At 47.5% G+C, this 19,595-nt stretch overlaps 7 protein-coding genes across 7 annotated transcripts, besides 2 other annotated features; 2 read left to right on the forward strand and 5 right to left on the reverse strand.

Annotated features, from left to right (window-relative positions):
• Positions 1 to 47: 47 nt before the first annotated feature.
• On the reverse strand, positions 48 to 1,153 carry N7457_001184 (2OG-Fe(II) oxygenase family oxidoreductase; the record flags this gene model as incomplete). Its single annotated transcript, XM_057172230.1, has 3 exons — positions 48 to 725; positions 771 to 837; positions 891 to 1,153. 3 exons carry the CDS (start codon positions 1,151 to 1,153, stop codon positions 48 to 50), a joined length of 1,008 nt encoding a protein of 335 aa, XP_057036133.1.
• A 2,612-nt stretch (positions 1,154 to 3,765) lies between these two features.
• On the reverse strand, positions 3,766 to 4,041 carry N7457_001185 (uncharacterized protein; the record flags this gene model as incomplete). Its single annotated transcript, XM_057172231.1, has 1 exon — positions 3,766 to 4,041. The coding sequence occupies one exon, from the start codon at positions 4,039 to 4,041 to the stop codon at positions 3,766 to 3,768; it is 276 nt and encodes a 91-aa protein (XP_057036134.1).
• Positions 4,042 to 4,733: 692 nt separating this feature from the next.
• N7457_001186 (uncharacterized protein) lies at positions 4,734 to 6,524 on the forward strand (the record flags this gene model as incomplete). Its single annotated transcript, XM_057172232.1, has 1 exon — positions 4,734 to 6,524. The coding sequence occupies one exon, from the start codon at positions 4,734 to 4,736 to the stop codon at positions 6,522 to 6,524; it is 1,791 nt and encodes a 596-aa protein (XP_057036135.1).
• A 125-nt stretch (positions 6,525 to 6,649) lies between these two features.
• N7457_001187 (uncharacterized protein) lies at positions 6,650 to 7,151 on the reverse strand (the record flags this gene model as incomplete). Its single annotated transcript, XM_057172233.1, has 2 exons — positions 6,650 to 7,056; positions 7,118 to 7,151. 2 exons carry the CDS (start codon positions 7,149 to 7,151, stop codon positions 6,650 to 6,652), a joined length of 441 nt encoding a protein of 146 aa, XP_057036136.1.
• Positions 7,152 to 7,324: 173 nt separating this feature from the next.
• Positions 7,325 to 7,513: a sequence feature (Protein overlapping with rRNA (N7457_001188, KAJ5794589.1) was converted to a misc_feature.).
• A 41-nt stretch (positions 7,514 to 7,554) lies between these two features.
• Positions 7,555 to 7,647: a sequence feature (Protein overlapping with rRNA (N7457_001188, KAJ5794589.1) was converted to a misc_feature.).
• A 619-nt stretch (positions 7,648 to 8,266) lies between these two features.
• Positions 8,267 to 9,347, reverse strand: N7457_001189 (HNH endonuclease signature motif containing protein; the record flags this gene model as incomplete). Its single annotated transcript, XM_057172235.1, has 3 exons — positions 8,267 to 8,569; positions 8,626 to 8,975; positions 9,032 to 9,347. The coding sequence occupies 3 exons, from the start codon at positions 9,345 to 9,347 to the stop codon at positions 8,267 to 8,269; spliced, it is 969 nt and encodes a 322-aa protein (XP_057036138.1).
• A 5,053-nt stretch (positions 9,348 to 14,400) lies between these two features.
• N7457_001190 (uncharacterized protein) lies at positions 14,401 to 15,715 on the reverse strand (the record flags this gene model as incomplete). Its single annotated transcript, XM_057172236.1, has 2 exons — positions 14,401 to 15,606; positions 15,665 to 15,715. The coding sequence occupies 2 exons, from the start codon at positions 15,713 to 15,715 to the stop codon at positions 14,401 to 14,403; spliced, it is 1,257 nt and encodes a 418-aa protein (XP_057036139.1).
• A 1,979-nt stretch (positions 15,716 to 17,694) lies between these two features.
• Positions 17,695 to 18,717, forward strand: N7457_001191 (uncharacterized protein; the record flags this gene model as incomplete). Its single annotated transcript, XM_057172237.1, is given in 5 exon segments — positions 17,695 to 17,768; positions 17,816 to 17,870; positions 17,890 to 18,127; positions 18,145 to 18,332; positions 18,442 to 18,717. The coding sequence occupies 5 exon segments, from the start codon at positions 17,695 to 17,697 to the stop codon at positions 18,715 to 18,717; spliced, it is 831 nt and encodes a 276-aa protein (XP_057036140.1).
• Positions 18,718 to 19,595: the final 878 nt, after the last annotated feature.

Raw genomic sequence — 19,595 nt, forward strand, 5'->3', positions numbered from 1 at the left:
AACTCAAACGAAGTATCTTCAGGACAGATACTCAACCTCATTCCATCTCACGCCGAAGTGGCAACGATGATTTGGTCCGACCGCTCCATTCCACCGGTCAGGATACTGTCTGCAGACTGCTCAGCGTGAGATGCCCGGAAGTGATCGAATTTCTCATCGTGCCAGCTACGGGCAGTAACCAACCGGCCCTTCGAATCACGGTAGATGGTGTTGTCGGCTGGACGGAGAAAGAAGGCAATGGAATGCCGGTGCTCCAGTTGGCGATCAGTGAAGGGCAGGACACGGTGCACAGCTGAAAAGAGTTGATTTCCTGTCAAGAACCGTAACGAATCGCCCACGTTAATGATAGCATGGTTCTCCCTGGGGGGCACATAAAGCCATTTCTTCTCTACCGGTGAGAGAACCTGCAGCCCCCATTGCTGGCAAAGAAGGAATGTAAACGTGCCGATGTCGGTATGTTTGTTGTGTCCGATGCCTTTGGCTGCCTCTTCCTCGGTCTGACGGGGATACCGGAACATTGACATTGTGCTTGTTGTCGGCTGAGAGGGGTCATGGACTGATTCCAACGGGGCGGGGATTTGGTCACCGAGAGCGCGAGTGAGGCACTTGAGTAGAGTCATCGCCAGGTGATGAGCGCCTGCAACGAAGGTCTCGAACAATTCAATGTTCTCCTTCAAAGCCGGGGCCAGATTTTCACTTCGCGACATGCACTCCATGAATGAGATCTGCGTGATGTCAGCTTACATCTTGTATGGAGTGAATATCAAGACCTTCAAACTCTCATAATGGTCCAGGCGCTCATCAGTGGCACCAGTGGACGTACCGCACGGCTCGTAGCTGCCTACTGTCAGCAAAAATAACCCCTTTCGTCCAGTTTCTCTAATACAAACCCATGGATATCACTATGGCGCTCATCCTTCAACTTCACCTCGGTCGGTTGGTTGAAATATTGGTCCATGAACGCAAGAACATCGTTCCAGGCTTTCACCATATACGACGTTTCGTCCGTCTCTAGGTTCAATAAGAAGAACCCATGTGTCTTGCAGGCGTGAAGTAGGTTCTGGACCTCTACTTCGTCACCCTGGAGGAGCTTTCCCGCATCCAACACGGGAAGTTGGGCAATGGTGTCCGCTGGAGGAATTACGGGATCCATCATCACAAGTGATATATCAAAAGACTCGAGTATATATTTTACATTCAGCAATGTTCGAGAGGAGTGAACAGGAGTCCTAGATGCAGGATTCGGCCTAATAAGTTGCACATATCCATAGGACGATCTGCACAGATCCTGACGTGCATTCATCATGCCACGCTATTCCCTGTGACAGGATTGGCTGTTGACACTGCATTCCGACGGTCAGGAAAAGGAGAAGTGTCAGCTTGCATATTACCTTGGACTGTCCTATCAATGGTACGGCAGCCTTCATATCTCAGAGTGACTCGGGGACAAGCTTGTCAACCCTTTGCTTTACGTAAATCCCTGTTTCTGGTGTCCTCCAACTTGAATGTCCTGGTGAGTAGCGTATACAGTTCTATGTAGAGACGTCTGTGTGTTCCTTGTGATCTTTCAGCTTTCCGGTGATCCAGAATGATCCCTGTAAACAGCCCACGTTGTTAAGGTAGATGAGATAATGGGTTCTAATCAGATCGTACTGTCATCCCCTATAATCTGTTGAACTCTCCTATCAATGGACTCATTACATCAATTGTGCTGTCTATAGTGTCGGTATCATGGCCAACTATGTAACATCCGATGAAGTCTCAATGTTTCCTTTACAAAGTAGTATTACAGTGGTAAGCATCTTTGAGCTAATACGTCTTGAAGATAGCCGGGTAATGTTGCTTCTTTACAAGAGATAGCGTGCAAGTCATTGCACGAGGAGACTACATCCAGGGAATCTGTTCGCATGATTCCTTTCGAGGCAGAATACAGATCAAGAAAATTAGTGCCCTTCTCCTCAGGGATAGGCGTACCAGTTGACGAATGCTAACCTATTTCGGCCGTCGTCAGATTCTCTCTTGTTTACCCAGCGGATCAAATAAGCAGATGCTTTGTCAAGGTCTCGCAAGCTATTGGCACTTGAATGATGACCGTCAGCATGACAGGGGTTTAGTAATACGATGATAAGCACTAAGGTGAGGCCACATATGGTCAAGTGTCTTTGTCAGTGTGCTTTGTTCGAATCTGTCTCCTTATAAAACTATAGAAAGCTCACAGATTTTGCACTCAATATGCAGATCATCGGGTCTCGATCATCCAGCTCGGTTGTAATGTCAATGACATCTTGCCGACCTCACCGTGTAGGAAGGTCTATATAGGCTTTTGATCTATCACGACTACGGATCCCGTGAAATTCGATTTTGTCAGTCTTTGTGAGAAGCGCAAGATTATCAACCTCTTCTGGATCTCATATACAAAGTGTATTCTGCAGGCCGAGATGTTAGTGTGTTGCATGCAAATGAACATGGTGGGAAGTATTATACCACCCAGACTGGCTCTAAAGGTTAAGGTTCCCCGAGGCCTTTTCTTTGGCTAAACAACCCATTTTTGAAACTCTACCAGCATGGCTTTGCCTAACCGGCATAGGTTCACTTCAATTTTTAAAGAGATCAAACTTGTTTGGGCTTCAACGGTGGGAGTTCATGCACTCGATGCTGCGATACAACGCCCGATTTTCTCTGCTTAGGCTGAGTCTAGTCGTGCTATAGCGCAATTCCTGAATAAAGAGCTCAAGGTCGTCTATCTTCATCTTCACTATCTGAGTCCACAACCTTGAGTGGCTCACCTAGCCTATTTCCATAAGCCATCACCGCAGTCACTCCATCCGCGCTTTGATTCCCGTCTCCTTCGACACAAAATCGCATTTTCATCCCCTTCTTTACACCACATTTTAACACGGACTTTTTGCTCAAAATTTCCATTCTGAGAATGCTTACCATATTCTTTGCCCGGATGAAGTGTTTCAACACGCAACGGAATCCCCGGTGTCAAGTAAGCCAGAATAAGTAGAGTCTCTATATCCCAGACTTTGGTGACGACGGGGACCATGACACCAGCGCCATTCTCATGGGATGTCGGAAAGTCAAAACTGAAGATCTCTGTGTTGGGGTCTTGAATGTTTTAGTGCCGTATCCTCTTGACATCCAATTGCCAACATCACAAAACACATGATTCCAAATATAACAAAGCTGGTTGCACAATGGTGTGTGGCAAGATTTCCGTCTCCAAGGTTTGTCGAAGTATACTACTAGGTGCAAACGACTCCAAGGTTTTGCTTTGACCTAGTTTGTCGGGGAGTTCCTTCCCCCATCTTCTTGTGAACTATACCTAAACACTCTATTTTTGATATAGATCGAGATATTAAGTTCCAGGTCGCAAATTAGTAGGTGCCATAGAACCTTAGATCCATAAGACATCCGAACCACACTGGCTGATATTATTCAGTCTTATTCGCACAACCTTGCAGGTTAGACTTTCATACACTCCACTCAATAGTGACGCCTCTTCACGCCTGAATTATAAGCTTCCTTATATCTTGGCTTTGAAAATTAGATCCGGGCTTCATGACATCCCACGATCAATGGGATTTCTAGAACAGACGCATTCTCTCCAAAGTATGACATATTTCGATTCTCCGAATAACACTGTTCAAACTATATGCATATAATGGCTACACATTGGTCAAAAGGGCTTGAGAGGAAGCCGATGCTTGAGTTTTACTTCATACAATTTCTAAGGCTACTGACATTGGTTGATATTTCATCTCATTCAGGGAGCACAACATGGCCTACCGAGACAATATCGTCGTCAGAGGAACCTAACACAGTCTTCCCTGTTGACTTGCCGGTTTTTAAGCGCCTGAGATCATCACCAGCCTCCGAGGAATTCAAAGGAGTGATAGGAGAAGGTGGGGAGATAATCCCTTCCAGATAGAACTGAAGCGTGTCTGCTAACAAAGTCTGAATGGTGGGTGGTCGAAGTTTCATCATCACGACAAGGTCCCCTGCTGCGGAAGTAAAGCCGCCGGTAGATGGCTTCATGTCAAGTCGTCCATCGCCATATATATCGCGTTTTCCAAGCTCTATGAACCTCCTTAAAGGGGCAATACAGCTCCATGAGTGACGCAGGATTTTACCACCGCGGATGTTCAAAACAACGTCAACGCCTCTTTCTACATTGCCTCGCTTGATCTGCTTCGCAAAAGTCGCGTCTCTACTGCAGAGCGCACGATCTTCCGGAATAACGTAACGATCTATCACAAATTGCCTTCCAACGTTTTCTTTTTGTGAAGACCTCAGCCCCAACTGATATACAAACCGTATTGTTCATACAATAACACAAACTCTATTCTTCTGTGGATACCTACCTACCTCCCTAGGTAGGTAGGTAATGCAAACCCTATTATTTACGGAACAATACAAACCCTATTGTTCATATAACAATACCTACCTTGGTACTACCTTCCGTTAACCTTTAGGGCATAAAAAGGACTCTTATACTTCTTCCTCTTCCCTCCCCACCCTTCCAGGTTTCTTTAAGTCTTTACACTATTCATCTTCTAATCTTCACTTTAGTATACCACTTCAATTTATACCATCAGTTCACCCCGGTACATCACTTCTTCTTCACTGGTACATCACTTCTTCTTCACTGGTACATCACTTCTTCTTCACTGGTTCATCACTTCTTCTTCACTGGTTTATCACTTCACTCTTAGTCCTCATCTTCAGTCATGGGCCCCTTAGTGCCGTCTCTAGGGCCTTCAGACCTTCCTATACCCCCGCTATCTCCTCGAAAACGACGTCGCCGCCTTCGTGAGTCCGATGATGCAGAAGGCGACATGAGCCTTGAGCGGTACTTACAGCGCGTCGAAGTTTACCGATCGACCAGTATCCCCAGTCGGTTGCCTTCGCCAGTGAAACTGGAGGTTCTCCCTTCTCTTGAGAAAGTACTCAGGCCACTCTACCCTGAAGTCAGTTCGATACTGAACCAACACGATCTGCCGGGGAGGATGATGTATCGGTGTTGGAGGATGACCAAGCCGGGGTATCCCTGTGGTGACATCCCCGTCGATATTTTCAGTGTCCTCCTTGATACCTCGACTCCAAACATCTCTCCTCTTGGGCCTATCAAAGACGAGATCTTGAGCCTCTTCCGCCGACACAAGGTCAGAGTACATGTCGAAATATCGAACGACAAGCTCTGCCACCACCCAGCACTTTTCTCAATCGCCTTAAACCACCCTCTTGTCAAAGCATACGACCGAGTCATGCAGAATCTTGTCGCCATTCTAAAGCAGACACTTGGCTCTAACTTTAATATGCTATGCCCCTTCAATGTTGGTCCAAGTGAAGCCAAGGCGCAGCCGACCATTGTGGTATTTGTGGAGCCATGGACGATTACAAACTGGTTTGAGCTGCGACTTCAAATCATGTCTCGACTCTTGCCACACATACAAGCGGACAGCTTTGACATCGAATTTTTACCTGGCGCCATGTCATTGCTGAATGGAGGCGGCATTCCGTTCACACACAACGTCAAAGAGCATGAGGTTCCCCGAATGGGATCCTCGATCGGAATTGAAGGAGACAAAAACGCTGGAACGCTTGGCGGGTTCGTGACATTGACTCACGATGGTGTCGTTCGTAGAGGTTTTTTGACCAATTATAACGTGGTCAGGCCATCGCCGTCCCAATGCCCCTCTGACAGCAACGATTTTCTCCAAAGTCTCGACCGTTTCGGCTCCTCCCCTGTGCGCCCTCTGGCCACTAAAATCACGATTGAATCGCCATCTGGCCTTGATAAAGACGCCACCGCTGCCCAAATTTCTGAGCGCTTGGAGGCAATGCACGAACACGAGACTGAGCTGAATGCCAAGGTGCAAGAGCGAGAGCTACTCGGAGCTACACCAAATCCCGGAATCCTGGAGGCGCTTTCAAACACAAAAGATTCAATTCAAGAGGCTTTGCTTCTACGTTCAGTCGTCGACCGAATGCCGTTCAGCCTAGGTGATGTTCAGTTTGTGTCAGGATATGAAGTGCGCGGTGGTCACGTTATAGACTGGGCATTCGTTCAGATGTCTAAAGCCGCCGAGTCAAAGTTCTTCAGGCCAAATTTTATGCCATCGGTCCCTGATAAGTACCAGCCAGAGAAATGGAGCCCGTCTCAAAATTCTGCAATCTGGCGAGGAAAGAAACCTCTCAGTGAGTTTGGATCACTTAAAGATGGGGATTGGTGTTGCAAAAAAGGTCGCACTTCTGGCTTTACTGCAGGTGTAGTGAACGGCCCAAAAGCATACTGCAAGTGGAATGGCCCTGAAGTAAGATATACTTCGAGCGGACAAAAAGTGGAAATGCGTGCTCTTGAAACTCAAGAGTTCGTCATCGTGGGCAAAAGAGCTGGAGTAAATGAGAAATCGTTCTGCACGGACGGGGACTCTGGTTCATTCGTTCTCGGTGAGAGTGGAGAGGTCAAGGGTTTGCTTTGGGGGGTATGGAGAAAGACACATGGAATTTGGGGCTAGCATCAAGCATGCCTGATGTCATGGCTTCGATCCAGGAGAAGATGGGAGGGTCCGTTACATTGAGCCTTCCGGCTTGACTCATTGCTCTTTCAAATCCGTGGACAGTTGCTTCCAAGGTCCTGTGCTTATTGAACTTTAGTTACATTGCTTCGTTGAAACCCATTGCGTTTTTCTAGCTTCATTTGACGTCCAGTACCATGTGCCTTGACATAGGACGTATATTTATACCCGAGATTCGCACTCTTGTAGGTACCACGTACAAGCCTTCCTTGGGCCTCGGAAGATGGTGCAAAGATTCCTTTCGTTCGCCCATCGTGATTCGCTCCACTGGCGTGAATGACTGCCCGAACAGTATCTCCATCACGATCCACGTCTGAAGGACGTTTGATCACAATCAATACAACTCCTTCGCTGCGGGAATATCCATTGGATCTTGAATCAAAGCTGTAGCTCAGACCATCGGGAGAACGGGCGCCCAGTTTGGTCAAGTCTTGAACAAAGCGTGGGTCGCCTATCAGAGTAACACCTGAGACTATAGCCTAAATTATCTTAGATTTGCGAATGTAAGGCACTACCATGATGGAACAACATACTATGTCGCACGCATTCAATCGAAGGTTTTGTCATTAGAAGAGGCTATAGAGTGCAAATTACCCACAGTATACGGTATGGATTATGTCGTAGGTAGAGTGAGATTCACTGGCAAATCATGTTCCGGCACCAGCCACGCTATTTATAATTGGCCGCCTACCCCATATGAATATCCAACTTTTAGGACCTACAAAGTACCTAGCTAAATTTCAGTACATTATCCGCCTTTCATAGCGAATGCGAGAAGAAGAAAAAATAAAAACATACAACAGTGAGGATTCGCTGGTGGTCACCCACCCAACTACTAACTCACCGGCGTGTGGCTTAAGTACGGCTGAGCGGACGGGAAGCCCTGTTTTCCACACCCTGTGGTCGTATGTGGGAGTATTTCGGTTGAACTAAATTATAAAATGTCTGGTGTCTATTTCGTCTAGCCCACTTCAGCAGCCTTGCGCCGCATCTTATGCATCCTGTCTGCCTCAACCTTCTTTATCGCCTCGATAGACTTGATCGGCATTGGACTCCCATGCATTTTCCATAGTTAATAGAAATAGGCCCATTGACTCCGCTGCCGGTTCAAACAGACTACTCGCCGGGTTGCCGGTGGAAGGAGTGTGCCATATAAGCCAACAAAGAACTTATTACCCGGCGGTAACTCAAGAAGAGTACCCGGGGACTGCCAAGAGAGCCAGTCGACAAAATAGTGATACTGCATCTCGAGGTACTTAGCGATACACCTGTTGTAGCCAGCCCCTGTTCATTCGTGCTGTAGCCACCGTCGCAGCGCGGGTTTCATGCTCGCCTAACGTCCTTCTAAAGGACGGGACCCAAAAATGGCTCCTGTCACAAGGTTAGCTTAGTCAGCCTAGATAGTTTAGCACCGCCACCAAGGTGGTCACAATATCATCATCTTTCTTCCGCCCATTGAGCTTACTGCTACAGCTCCTCTATTGTTTTTTTGCATGTAGAATATTGAGAATCAGTATCCGTGGAATTGACGTCTGATGGACTTGATCATTCACATCAATGATCATATTTCTCATTTCGATGGAAAGGATTCAGAATGTGGGTAAAGCTCCAGCAACCATTGGGGGTATCAATACATAATAATTTGTGTAAACACGCAATCAAATCAAAACCTATGCCTCATTTCAAGCCAAGCCCTGACCTCGTTCCCACCCCATTAGTCTGGACGAAAGTTCCATTTCAAACCGTTCAACTGGAAACGGCCCTTCATATATCTCCTTAAGCATGTCTGAGCCAGGTGGGAAGTCATGCTCAAACGAAGGCTCTCCATCCCCCCTCATGTTTGCGAGAACGCTCTGTCGGAAATGCCAGCGAAGGAGGTTATCGGAGACGCGGTGCGGGTCGGTGGGGTTTCGACACACAAGGTCAAGGGTTCGTCCATCTACCCCATCAGCGTCGGGAATAAAGGAAGTGATCTTATAGCTGTCCTTCAGGTAAAATTAGTAAACCATCTGTTACTTCAATTTTGGGTCAAATCACTTACATCAGGATTTACCGAAATCGAGTAGTCATCAAACAACTGATGTATGCCTGCCTTGAGAAGAAACCCATTTTGAATGGAGTGAATAGGTGCTGAGTGATCTCCCGAGTCCGCATCCGTAATCCATCGACTAAAGTTATTTGCAATCCAAAAGCCTTCCTTCTCGAGAGGGAAAATATGGGCGGCCTCCCAGCTCGCCCATTTGTTTAGATGAGCGCGAGGATTGACAACCCCAGTGAAGACGCACTTTCCATCCCTGGCCCGCACTCCATTCTTAAAATCTACCTCACGACCACTGATACTGTAGGAAAGGAGTCGGCGCACGAACGGCTCATCACTGAGCTTGATAGAGTCTATCCAAGTTAGCCGGTTTTTCCCTTCTTATTACTTTGATCATTCGAAGACCTACCGCCATCGGAAACATAAATATCATAATCTCCAGGTGTCAATGGTAGACTGGTTCGTGAGATAGTTTGCCCGGATCTCGCTCTGACGGTAAATGGTCGCGGTGCAACAGGGGATTGTGATACAATCACCAAGACGATGTCGAGCATGTCGATGAAGTTTGATTCGGTAATTGAGCCATTTTGAAATACCCCACCCAGCATATCAGCCGTTGAACTGTCGAAAAAATGGACATTTCGACCATCATCCGACAGAACTGACTGACCCTCCGACATCGTGGCGGGCAATTTCAACTGCGCCGTTGTCGTCGTTATTGTCATTGCTATCTGAGTTGTCGCTCAGATGCGATATCAATCGTGGAGATATTCATGGCAAGGACAGTTCAGATGAGGGAAATAACCAGAGACAGATTCTCGGAGTGACTCTGAACGGAAAATATACTCCCGTGTGTAACCAGAACCAATTACTCTGAATGACTCAATTGGGTCACATGACCGATTCGCCGTTTAATACCAGTGATGCGGGTTTTAACATACCGTATTTGAAAATACAAAGGTATTTTTTTATTTACAGTATTTTGAAAAGCAAACGTTCTGCCCCGTGCATGTGACCAGGGATAAGGCTTTTGATTGGCTGAGATATTCACGACTACGCTCTTTAGATAACCATGTTATTGGTCAATACTAATGACTAATAATATCTGCTTAGCGATGACTAAGGCTCTTTTTGATCTTTTTGACATGTTTTTGGCAAATACGGTATTTTTGGCAAAACTTTACAAAATACGCATCCCTACACCTGGGCCTCGCGTTGGCTGTGCCTGACCCATCCGTCCAGTCTCTGTCCATCTCCTGTTGCAACGACCGCCACTCAAACGCCCCACTAAGGCAGGGGAGCCATTTTCGGCTCTTCAATTAATCATACTAGCTCCCTGAGCCCTCAATTTACACTTTACAATACCGAGTTGAAGCCACGTGATATGGCACGTGCAAGACGCTCCTGGAGGCTGGAGTGCTTTCGGGATATTCTGTTCGGAGAACATATCTTGAGTGGTAAAGAGAATCAAAGAAATCATGGCAGACTCAGAGTAAGAGAAGGACCTTTAGGGCTTGTCTTAAGTATTGTTCTTGGAGCGGGCTTCAGATTGGAGTGAATACGGCCCTATCACCCATACGGTGAGAATTGTCACCCCGTTCTCACCCTAGTCTCACAACTTCTCACCCATATCACCCGCACTCACTCTGGAGTGCCGCTTGGGTGCTAGAGGCAAAATGAGTATTGACTGTGCGGAATATGTGGCTTAAGTACGGCTGAGCGGACGGGAAGCCCTGTTTTCCACACCCTATGGTCGTATGTGCTAAAGGTCCAATGAAAGGGATACATATTATATAATTAGAGAAGTGGTTGGAACAGGGGAGCGCCGCTTTAACGACTTACAACAGTGTATTGGTGAGTAGGGTGAAAATGAGGGTCAAAATAATCCGCAAGTTTCCCCGTTACACGCACTGACCCTCGCGGCTGAGCTCTAGGACAACATTATTGGATGCCTTCTTCTGAGACTACATATGGCATCTGCACACTGCCACATGAAATGGCGCTTAAACAAAGAAAAAAATGCTATTAGAAGGAAAATGCGGAGTACTCTGTAGCTAAGCCCTATTCATTCACATCCGTCACTACCCACGTGGAGGATGTAGGCATATATATGCTAAGACGACTTTCAAGCAATACATTAGAATCAAATCTATCCTGGGTCTTGATCCGTTCTCTCAACGCCTTGTTTAGTTTAATTCCCGATTTATCCGCGGGCTTTTCCCCCTGTTTCCAGCAGCAGAGATCATCCATAGCATCTACCTTTCTGGGTCTCAGTCGCTTCACCTGAACACCCGGGTTTGGTTTAAATGGCGCTGGTCTGCATTAGCGTAAGCGATTAGCGTTGAGAACTGCCAATGAAGTTCCATAATGTCGCCAATCCCATTCTGTCAGCGCTCACTACGTGTAGCCTACGTTCTTCGCCCCCAATATTTCACTGGCAATGAGGTCATATCACATCTAGATTCCTTCAGTCATCTTAGCATATAAATCCGATCTCTTTTCAGATCATGAGTTTACCAAGGATTCCAGTGAGCACAAAATTCCAACAGCTCAACCATCCAAACCCCAGAGCAATTCTACGATGTGCAGCCCATACCCTCGATGTCCCAACGAGACCGAATATACTACAATTATACCGGCGTGGGAGTTTGAAGGCGATCCCGACATTGTCAGTTCCCTAATCACTTTGATGGAGGATTTGCCATCGCCTGCAGAATTAACCTGGGGAAGTTTTACATCTAGGCTGGCATTGGGGTATGTTTGATCCACATCCTATGTGGCTTCTCGCAAAACACTGACGCTTTGAACGCCAGGTGATTACCTCATTTTTTATCTATGCTATCTTGACCAATCTCCTAGCTTTTTATGCCTACTTTTTCGCAGATGACATTGTCCCAGACGACTATTACAACTACCTCGACTTACTTATGCGTACAAAAGCCCAAAGTCTTGTTAAATTCACTACACAGCAGTGTATCGGCCCTCTGTTTAAGACATTGTGGAGTCATCTACCCCTTTCATTCCGCCGTTTATGCGATAGAATCATGCGCAACCGAGTTTTGAGCATCCGGCCAGAGCGCCTTCAGGCAATATGCCTCCAACTTGCCGATGTACAGCTCATCACGGGCGCGTCTATTCTGATAGTATTGTATTCAACCCATTGCACTATCACCCAATATCACTTTTATATTGGGTCGCAGCTGGCTTATCTCTCATTTATCACTTTTCAGGCGATATTCATGACAATCAGGGAGCATTTGCAAGGAAGCCTCTTGAAACGACTCTGGCGCTACCTCTGGATCGTGGTACTGTTCGGAGCTATACTCCCTACAAGGATCTTGACCTGGAACAACTACTTTCTCATCGGAGACCTGTACGGCGCATCCGTGCAATGTGCCCTGGATAATATGCATGACGGCTGGGATACTCAGAGTGCGCTCTTTGTAGCACAGGAATGTTTCCTCTTATCCTGGTCTTTCTGGGCTATCACCACGTCATTATTTCCACACATGCCAGACTGGCCTATCTTTACTTACATACCAATGTTCATACACTGGATGCTCTCATGGCCGTCTCGCTATTTACTTCGAGCACAGAGCTCAGAAGGTTCTGTCCCCAAAAGGATATTTTGGACGGTCATTTTCTGCGTCCTCATTCCGTGTCGGGAGTTTGTGTCCTCCGTGGCATTTGATCTCCTGAGGATGTACGTGATGTTGATGTATGCTGGAGAGAATTTGTTTGTTGAGCGAGCAGAAGCCGCCAACCAGGGGCGTCAGGGGGATGAGAGCGGATGGGGGTTTGGTCAGATCCTGCCGGTTCTCTTATTGGCAATACCTTTTGCTCAATTTGTGGAAGAGCTTTGCCGTATGTAATGTTTTTCTTTTGGATCGATCACTACGGCACCGTTGATTAAACTGACTTTTTCCGACTGATCAGGAATCGAAGATACTTCTTCGACAGGAAGCAAACTTCACGTTGAACGGAGACCTTCGTCTAGTCCTGCTATTTCAAGTCGCAATCGCGAGTATTATGAGCTCACCCCCGGGGTGAGTCGGAGTGATCTTGCAAGATCATGGACAACACCATCGCGATTATTGCACCTCGTAAGTCCATCTTATCATCAAAACAAGATTGTTAAACATATCACCAACTCTGAGTGATAGTCTCAAAGGCGAAGGACATTGTCCTGGCTAGCACATACCGATCCCACCCATGGGATATCTGGCAGTGAAGCTCAGGCTTTGCTAGCAGAAGACGAGCTTCAAGAAAAGTTCGATCAGCTTGAAAGGAGATTTTTTACAAATGGGTTGTTTCAAGCGTGGATGATCTTTCTGTTCTTTTCTATCTATGCCGTCTCAACTTGGGCAACACTTACACTGGGCCTGCCGATATAGCAACCTGGACCATAGAGTGGGATTATTTATAGTATAAAGCCATCATTCCCAGTATTGATTGCTTGTTCGCATAACTCCACTAGGGAAGTTGGACACCGCCACCAAAAGAGCCACCCCAATTTCTTCTATATCGCGTCACTTCGCGTAGGCATGAAAGGCCAAGGCAGCATCTGCAACACGTTCTGGTAAGCGACAGTAGTTCGAATTCAGGGGGTAGGGGGAATGTCTTACATAGCCCCTAGAAAGACAGGGAAAATGATGAATCGGAAAATCGATTGCCACAGGTTAATCGCTTTGAAGGAAAGCATAAAGATGAGGAGGGCAATGGATGTGAGATCGAAGCCAGCGTTCAGCAAGGGATGAGTAATGAATTTTCTAAAAATCAGGATCAAATGGACTGATGACCAAATGAAAGGTAGCGCGCACTGGAGATCTCATGTTAAATCTCAATCGATAGATACTTTCGAAGTTGAAGAGCTTACTATAGCTCCACGGAAGTTCAGCCATCCTCCCACAAACTCCAATGCCGGCAAGCTCATGATGGTAGAGCCCACTCGCAGCCATTGGGCTTTCTTCCAGTATTCTTCTCCAAATTCAGTGGGAAAATAGAACGACATGATTGCAGTAGAGTTGGAGAAACGAAGCCCTCAATGGAAAGGACGAGGAGGAAGGGGGGAAGAGGGAAGAATTATGGCATGTTGAGCCTCACGCCAACACTGCCTCTGGCCCCCAAATCTGTCTGGCCCCCGGATGACCTGATGAAGTTAGCATATTGTCGATCAAACGCCCTATTAACAGTAAAGTATATCACAAAAACTTCGAGACGTCTTTGAACAAGCTCTGGAAAGGAGAAGTTGGGTTGATAGATCGCAATGCGACCCTTCAACTATGTTTTTGAGCCTTCTACTCCATGAAATTCGTCGGGTTATCAATCAGTATTGCTATTACAACGCCCTCGAAATTTAACTGGCATCTGCCGAACATGGCCCCACTAAGGCTGATATATACTAAGGCTGAGCGAGTTCCACAAGGACAAGGCTGTCAACCGCTTCAAATCAGGTGCTATATTGCTATCAAATAAAGGCGAGAGGACTATTCCATACCTAACGCCCCGCCTCGAAATAGAGCAACCACTGAATTCGTCATACACACATGGACAGCCTGAACAGAGCAATTGGCTGAATCGAGAGACGTATATATCGTGGTATTATGATTAATCGAGGTCGATTTGAACCTTTGAACATAGAAATGAAGGGAAGAGGAAAAGGATAGACCGGGTTTTTATCCAACACGGAAAGGACCGTAAAAATATTATCAACATAGCCGAATACAACGGACCAAACACAATATCTGCAAATACCAGTCCTTAAGCCCGAGAGGCTGCTTAGATCTGCATGGCAACGGCGAAGACAGCACCGAAGACAACAGCAACACCGGAGAGGGCGGCACGGCCAGCAGCGTTGAAGGGAATGGGGCTGGGGGTGGGCTTGCTGTCGGCACCGGTGAAAGGACCAGTGGAAGGACTGTGGGGAGTGTTGCCAGCAGGGGCGGTGTGGTGAGGAATGAGGCCAACAGAGGTAGTGCGAGTGCCGCTGTGGATGGAGTGGGGGCCAGCTCCGCTGGGGGAGGCGTGTCCGACGAGGGTGGAGGGCACACGGATGTATGTAGCTGTGGCAGAACCAGTGGCTCCAGGGTGAGTTGGGCCAACGGTGGCAGGTCCACTGGGAGTCTCAACAGCAGTCTCAACAGCAGTTCCGGTGGCAGTTCCGGTGGCAGTTGCAACGCGAGACTCAGCAGGAGTCTCAGCAGGGGTCTCAGCAGGGGTCTCAACAGCAGTTCCAGTGGCAGTTCCAGTGGCAGTTGCAACGCGAGACTCAGCAGGAGTCTCAGCAGGGGTCTCAGCAGGGGTCTCAACAGCAGTTCCAGTGGCAGTCGCAACGCGAGACTCAACAGGGGTCTCAGCAGGGGTCTCAGCAGGGGTCTTAACAGCAGTTCCAGTGACAGTCGCAACGCGGGACTCAACAGGAATCTCAGCGGGGGTCTCGATGGGAGTTTCGGCGGGAATCTCAACCGGAGGCTTGACTGTGGTCTTGATGGGAGTCTCGGCGGGAGTCTCAACCGGAGGCTTAACTGGGGTCTCGATGGTAGTCTCAATGGGGGTCTCGTATGGAGTCTCGGCCGGAGCGTCGATGGATGTGGGAGCAACAATCGCAATCTCGGTAGGGGACACCACGGCAGGAGGGGGGGTAGCACCTCCATCCACACATTCAGCCTCGCCCAAAACGGCCAGGCATAGGTTGACAGGGATGTTGATCAGACCACCATTAGTCTCGGATTTCTGTTGGCAATGAGCCGAACCAAGGACAGCCAGGCAGACGTTGATTGGCACATTGATCAAGGCACCTTCGTCCTCGACACTGGGGGCAGTGGCTTGCTCGCACTTGGCTTTTCCAAGAACGGCGATACAGCCATTGACGGGCACATTGATCAAGCCATTGGTTGAGCTTTGCTGCTTGCATTCAACCTCGCCCAGGATAGCGGTACACAGTCCGACAGGCACGCTGACCAAACCTGGAATAGCTTGGGCTCCCTACACAATGTGTTAGCTGGCGGTCTCTTTGTGGCGAGTAATCATGTATTTTTCTTACGGAGCATGAGGCGGCTAGCGCCACGAGGGAAGTAACAACCGACTGCTTCATCGTTGCGAAATGGGGGTATGTTCAGAGTGAATAAAGAATGGACGCCGAATGAGATCAGCAAAAAAAGAGTGACAGAGCGAAAAATTGACAAAGCGACGGAATGTGCAGAAGAGATGAGGAACAAAAAGTCAAGGAGAGTTAGAAGGTCTTATATGTGCTCAATATTCAGCTGGTCATGATAGCAATCTTAAAAATAGGATGACAACGTCGATCTACATCACAAAATGCCCAAAATCCTGCCCCCAGCAACATCAGGCAAGCCAAGCTCGAGAACCCAGACCAGACCATTTTTGCGCAGGTACAATACTCTGCTGATTGGTCCCCTGGATCTCCTGCAGCTGACAACTTGAGGTCGATGAACTGGATCTATCAACCCCCCCGAGGTCCACATCACAGCCGCTAACTGCAGTGGCGTCTTATTTGTTTGCTCCCGTTCATACCTGCATCAATCTAGTTGAACTAGCGCAGCCACTTCCCTGTATCTCAAGAACTCTTGCACTCGTGATATCTCGGCTCAGGGGTTTTCCCTTCAAGCAAGGCTGGATTTCAACATAGGGCTGGTGAGATTCTACCGATCGTACCTTAGACCACCAGAATACGTACTCCGTACTCCGTACGGAGTAGAATAGGCAATCATGCCCCTAGTCATTTAAGTGTGCTTTTCCAAATGACAAATACAGCATGAAAGTGCCTCCTAGGCTCCTAGCTGGTGTAGAACCCCCGGTCGCAGGCTGGACTCCGAAGTCCAAGGCGCGCTGCACTACTACATTGAAAGCGATATCCCTTGTTTCCCCCACTACTACGGAGTACTTCCATACTCCGTACAGGTATCACATCCTTGGAAGTCAAATTATTGTGGTACAAGCATTGTAATTGAGGGTCCATAATCTACACTACCCCATATGTTGCCGCCACCAAATTAATTCCAACCCTTGGGGCCCGGCTTGGCCACTGCGCTAGAGATGGACACCCCACCGCTTTTTCGATCTCGATGTGGCCCACAGCAATCTGCTGCATGTGGACAAAGATCTGTACACGGTCCCCGGTGCATGCGAACTCTGTAGTCCGCGTTGACAGCTGCATGCTATTTTTCCGTGGTGTGGCTGTCCCAGTCAATAAATCCACCTCGTATCCTTCGTACTTTGAACGGAGCATGGAACATGGAGTACCCTCAAAGGCCATCAACCGATCAGTCTATTAGCCACGATGTGCGGAGTACGAAGGATGGGGATACGGAGTACTCCGTACTCCATACTTATTCAGCGACTCATCTGGCCGGTGGATTGCCTCGCAAATTTCCGCATTGCTCCACTTTCGATCGACTGTGATGCACTTGCACGCCAGGGGCTAAAGGTTTCCGTTTATTTAGTCCCTACCTAAATTGGTTCAATGTGGAAATTAGCTTTTGACCAAGTTGCTTTGGAGAACAAAGGATCCAGAACGGGCGTTGAAAAGACGCCCCGCCATCCAGCCTCGGGGCTTAGAAAGTATTGCATATTTCATACAGCAAAGATGCCTCCAGGGTTCCACTTTACAAAGGGGTCGATCCTACGGAGTACGGAGGACTGCGTACATATAGGTGCAGAAACATATCTCGGTCTGTTTTGGGGACCGATGTTAATTCAGACTAAATTGTCTATTTAGGGGGTTCCCAGTCCAAAGGCACAAAAACACTTACAAACTCCCTTGTCGCGACAGAAAAAGCCGTTATTCTGAGATTGAACCTAAATTAGCTAATTTGTCTGCTGTTGATCACACTCCATATCACTCAATACTATGCCGGGGCTTTGATCCAAGTCAATAGCCTACTGTAATTGAAGTGCTCCAAGTTCTTGCCAGAAATGTAAAATAGCAGGGTTCTTATGTGTCCAGAGTCCAGCCACGCACCGGGGGAATCCGCCCACGCGTTGACTCCGGCAGCCCATTGCCGCCCCTCTCCTCTTTCCTCTTTTTCTCAACTTCCGACGCTGTCATTTTCAATGTATAAGGTGCGACAAAGTCTACGGAGTACCGAAGAAAGACTCATCTTGTTCGCCATGAAGCGACCTGTAAGGTCTGATGCCTCGATTTAGGGATACGAATGGACTGACCATTTCCCAGATACAAAGCAATTATCTTCGAGCTGCCCTTTGTGCAAAAAGTCCCTTCTAAAACCGTGTGTTCAAGATGCCTAGCATAAATCAGGCACATTATCTAATGGATCAATAAAAGAGAGGTCACACGAAGACATAGCAAAACTTGCACAAATAAGTACAATCAGCCTACGCCTCCTGCAGCCAAACCGGGAAGGGAAAGGCTTTCTTGTGAGCTATGCTTTTCTGCCAAGGTATCTGGCAACACAAATTCACCATGCTCTCGCTGTCGTTCCCTTGGATGAGAATTTACTTTTGCAGTTGAAGAAATTCCTACCCGGTATTCCACTTGCTCAGCGGTTGTCCCACTCAGGCCTTCTACCACTACATGTCACGCCAGCTTGAAAGAGAATGAACCATTCTCCTTTCTCCAGCATTTTGCTAATCCATCTTACCAAAAGGACAGACTGGCGATTGGGGAGACTGCAAAATGTTCTGTTCGAAGAAATCTCGTAACACTCAACTCCCGTATCGAAGATGCCCTCGTTCCCACCGACCCCATGTCGGCTTTTGGTGGTGACTTTCAGCTCATAAATTTTCCTTTTCAGACCCCATTAAATCTCCCCTCATTCACAGATGACTTACCTCCTTCAGTTCAATCCTGATACTCTCTTCCCTTCGAAGCTTTCCAGCCAATTATCCGAGAGAACGAGAGAGTTGGTCGAAACTTCAAAGTCAACGAATCTTGGAAACACAGAAGTGGTAAATTCTCCTCATTTTGTGGAGTCATCTGCTCTATTAGGGGTTTCCAATATTTCTGCTTCTATCTCGGCATTCTTCCACTCTCTTCACTGGCATTTGCCCGTCGTCCATTTCCCAGCATTCGACCCGGCTGATATCTCCAATCCGCTTTTACATCTTATCTGGTGAGTTGATCGCGTACAAACTGTGATCATGTGATACACGAGCTGAGAAAGGCGAATTATGGTCATTTCATAACCGAAACTAATTGCGTCTGTCTCATATATAGCCGGACAACCGTCGGTGGACGCAGGATGTATGCCGACTAGGGGCCGGTTAGGTACGACGGTTAGACGTATCCACATGACAGATCGGAAGGTTCCACTTAGGGCAAACTGCCATATTTGGAATACACTTCCCCTTTCCTTTCCCTGCACGCATCCCCGATTGACTGAAGTTGATGGAAACCGCTACGGAGTACTGTTATTCAGGCAGATTCATGAGTATAATCCCCGGAATATACTATATTGGTTTTTATTTTCTTGCCCGACAACCATGGTTTGCGTGATCTAACGTTTACTCCATAGCTAATGCTACGACATTCGGCGCACTATGTTCCCTTAGAGCTACGGATATAGTAGCTATACGGAATAGCCGTACGCAGAGGAAATTGGAGGAAACAAATGTATACAGATCGATAGAATTGATATGGTATGAAGGAGAGAAAAGCTATCTGAGTGAGGGAAGTGGGATAAGCCCCCAGGAGCCTAGGGTATCTTCCCCACGAACAGTATCCACATGGAGAATTTACCTACTGCAAGAGAATTACATGCGCAGAAATAGTTAGGACATGGACCAGGAATCAATATAGCCTGCTTTTCTAGATGTTTCTAGTTTCTGTGATATAATGGAACCATGTTTGTAATAGCTACTCCATACAGCTGTGGTTATTTCAAACACTTCCAATATTCACCCACCTCGGCCGTCTCGTCACTCGATCGTTTGCTTCAGCCGACCATAAGGAGATCAGCCGCCCCGTACGACAACTATAAAGCATCATCTTAGGT

The sequence above is a fragment of the Penicillium paradoxum genome (genome assembly GCF_028828445.1).
Source record: "Penicillium paradoxum strain IBT 22861 chromosome Unknown utg000002l_segment0_segment0, whole genome shotgun sequence".
Lineage (NCBI taxonomy): Eukaryota > Fungi > Ascomycota > Eurotiomycetes > Eurotiales > Aspergillaceae > Penicillium > Penicillium paradoxum.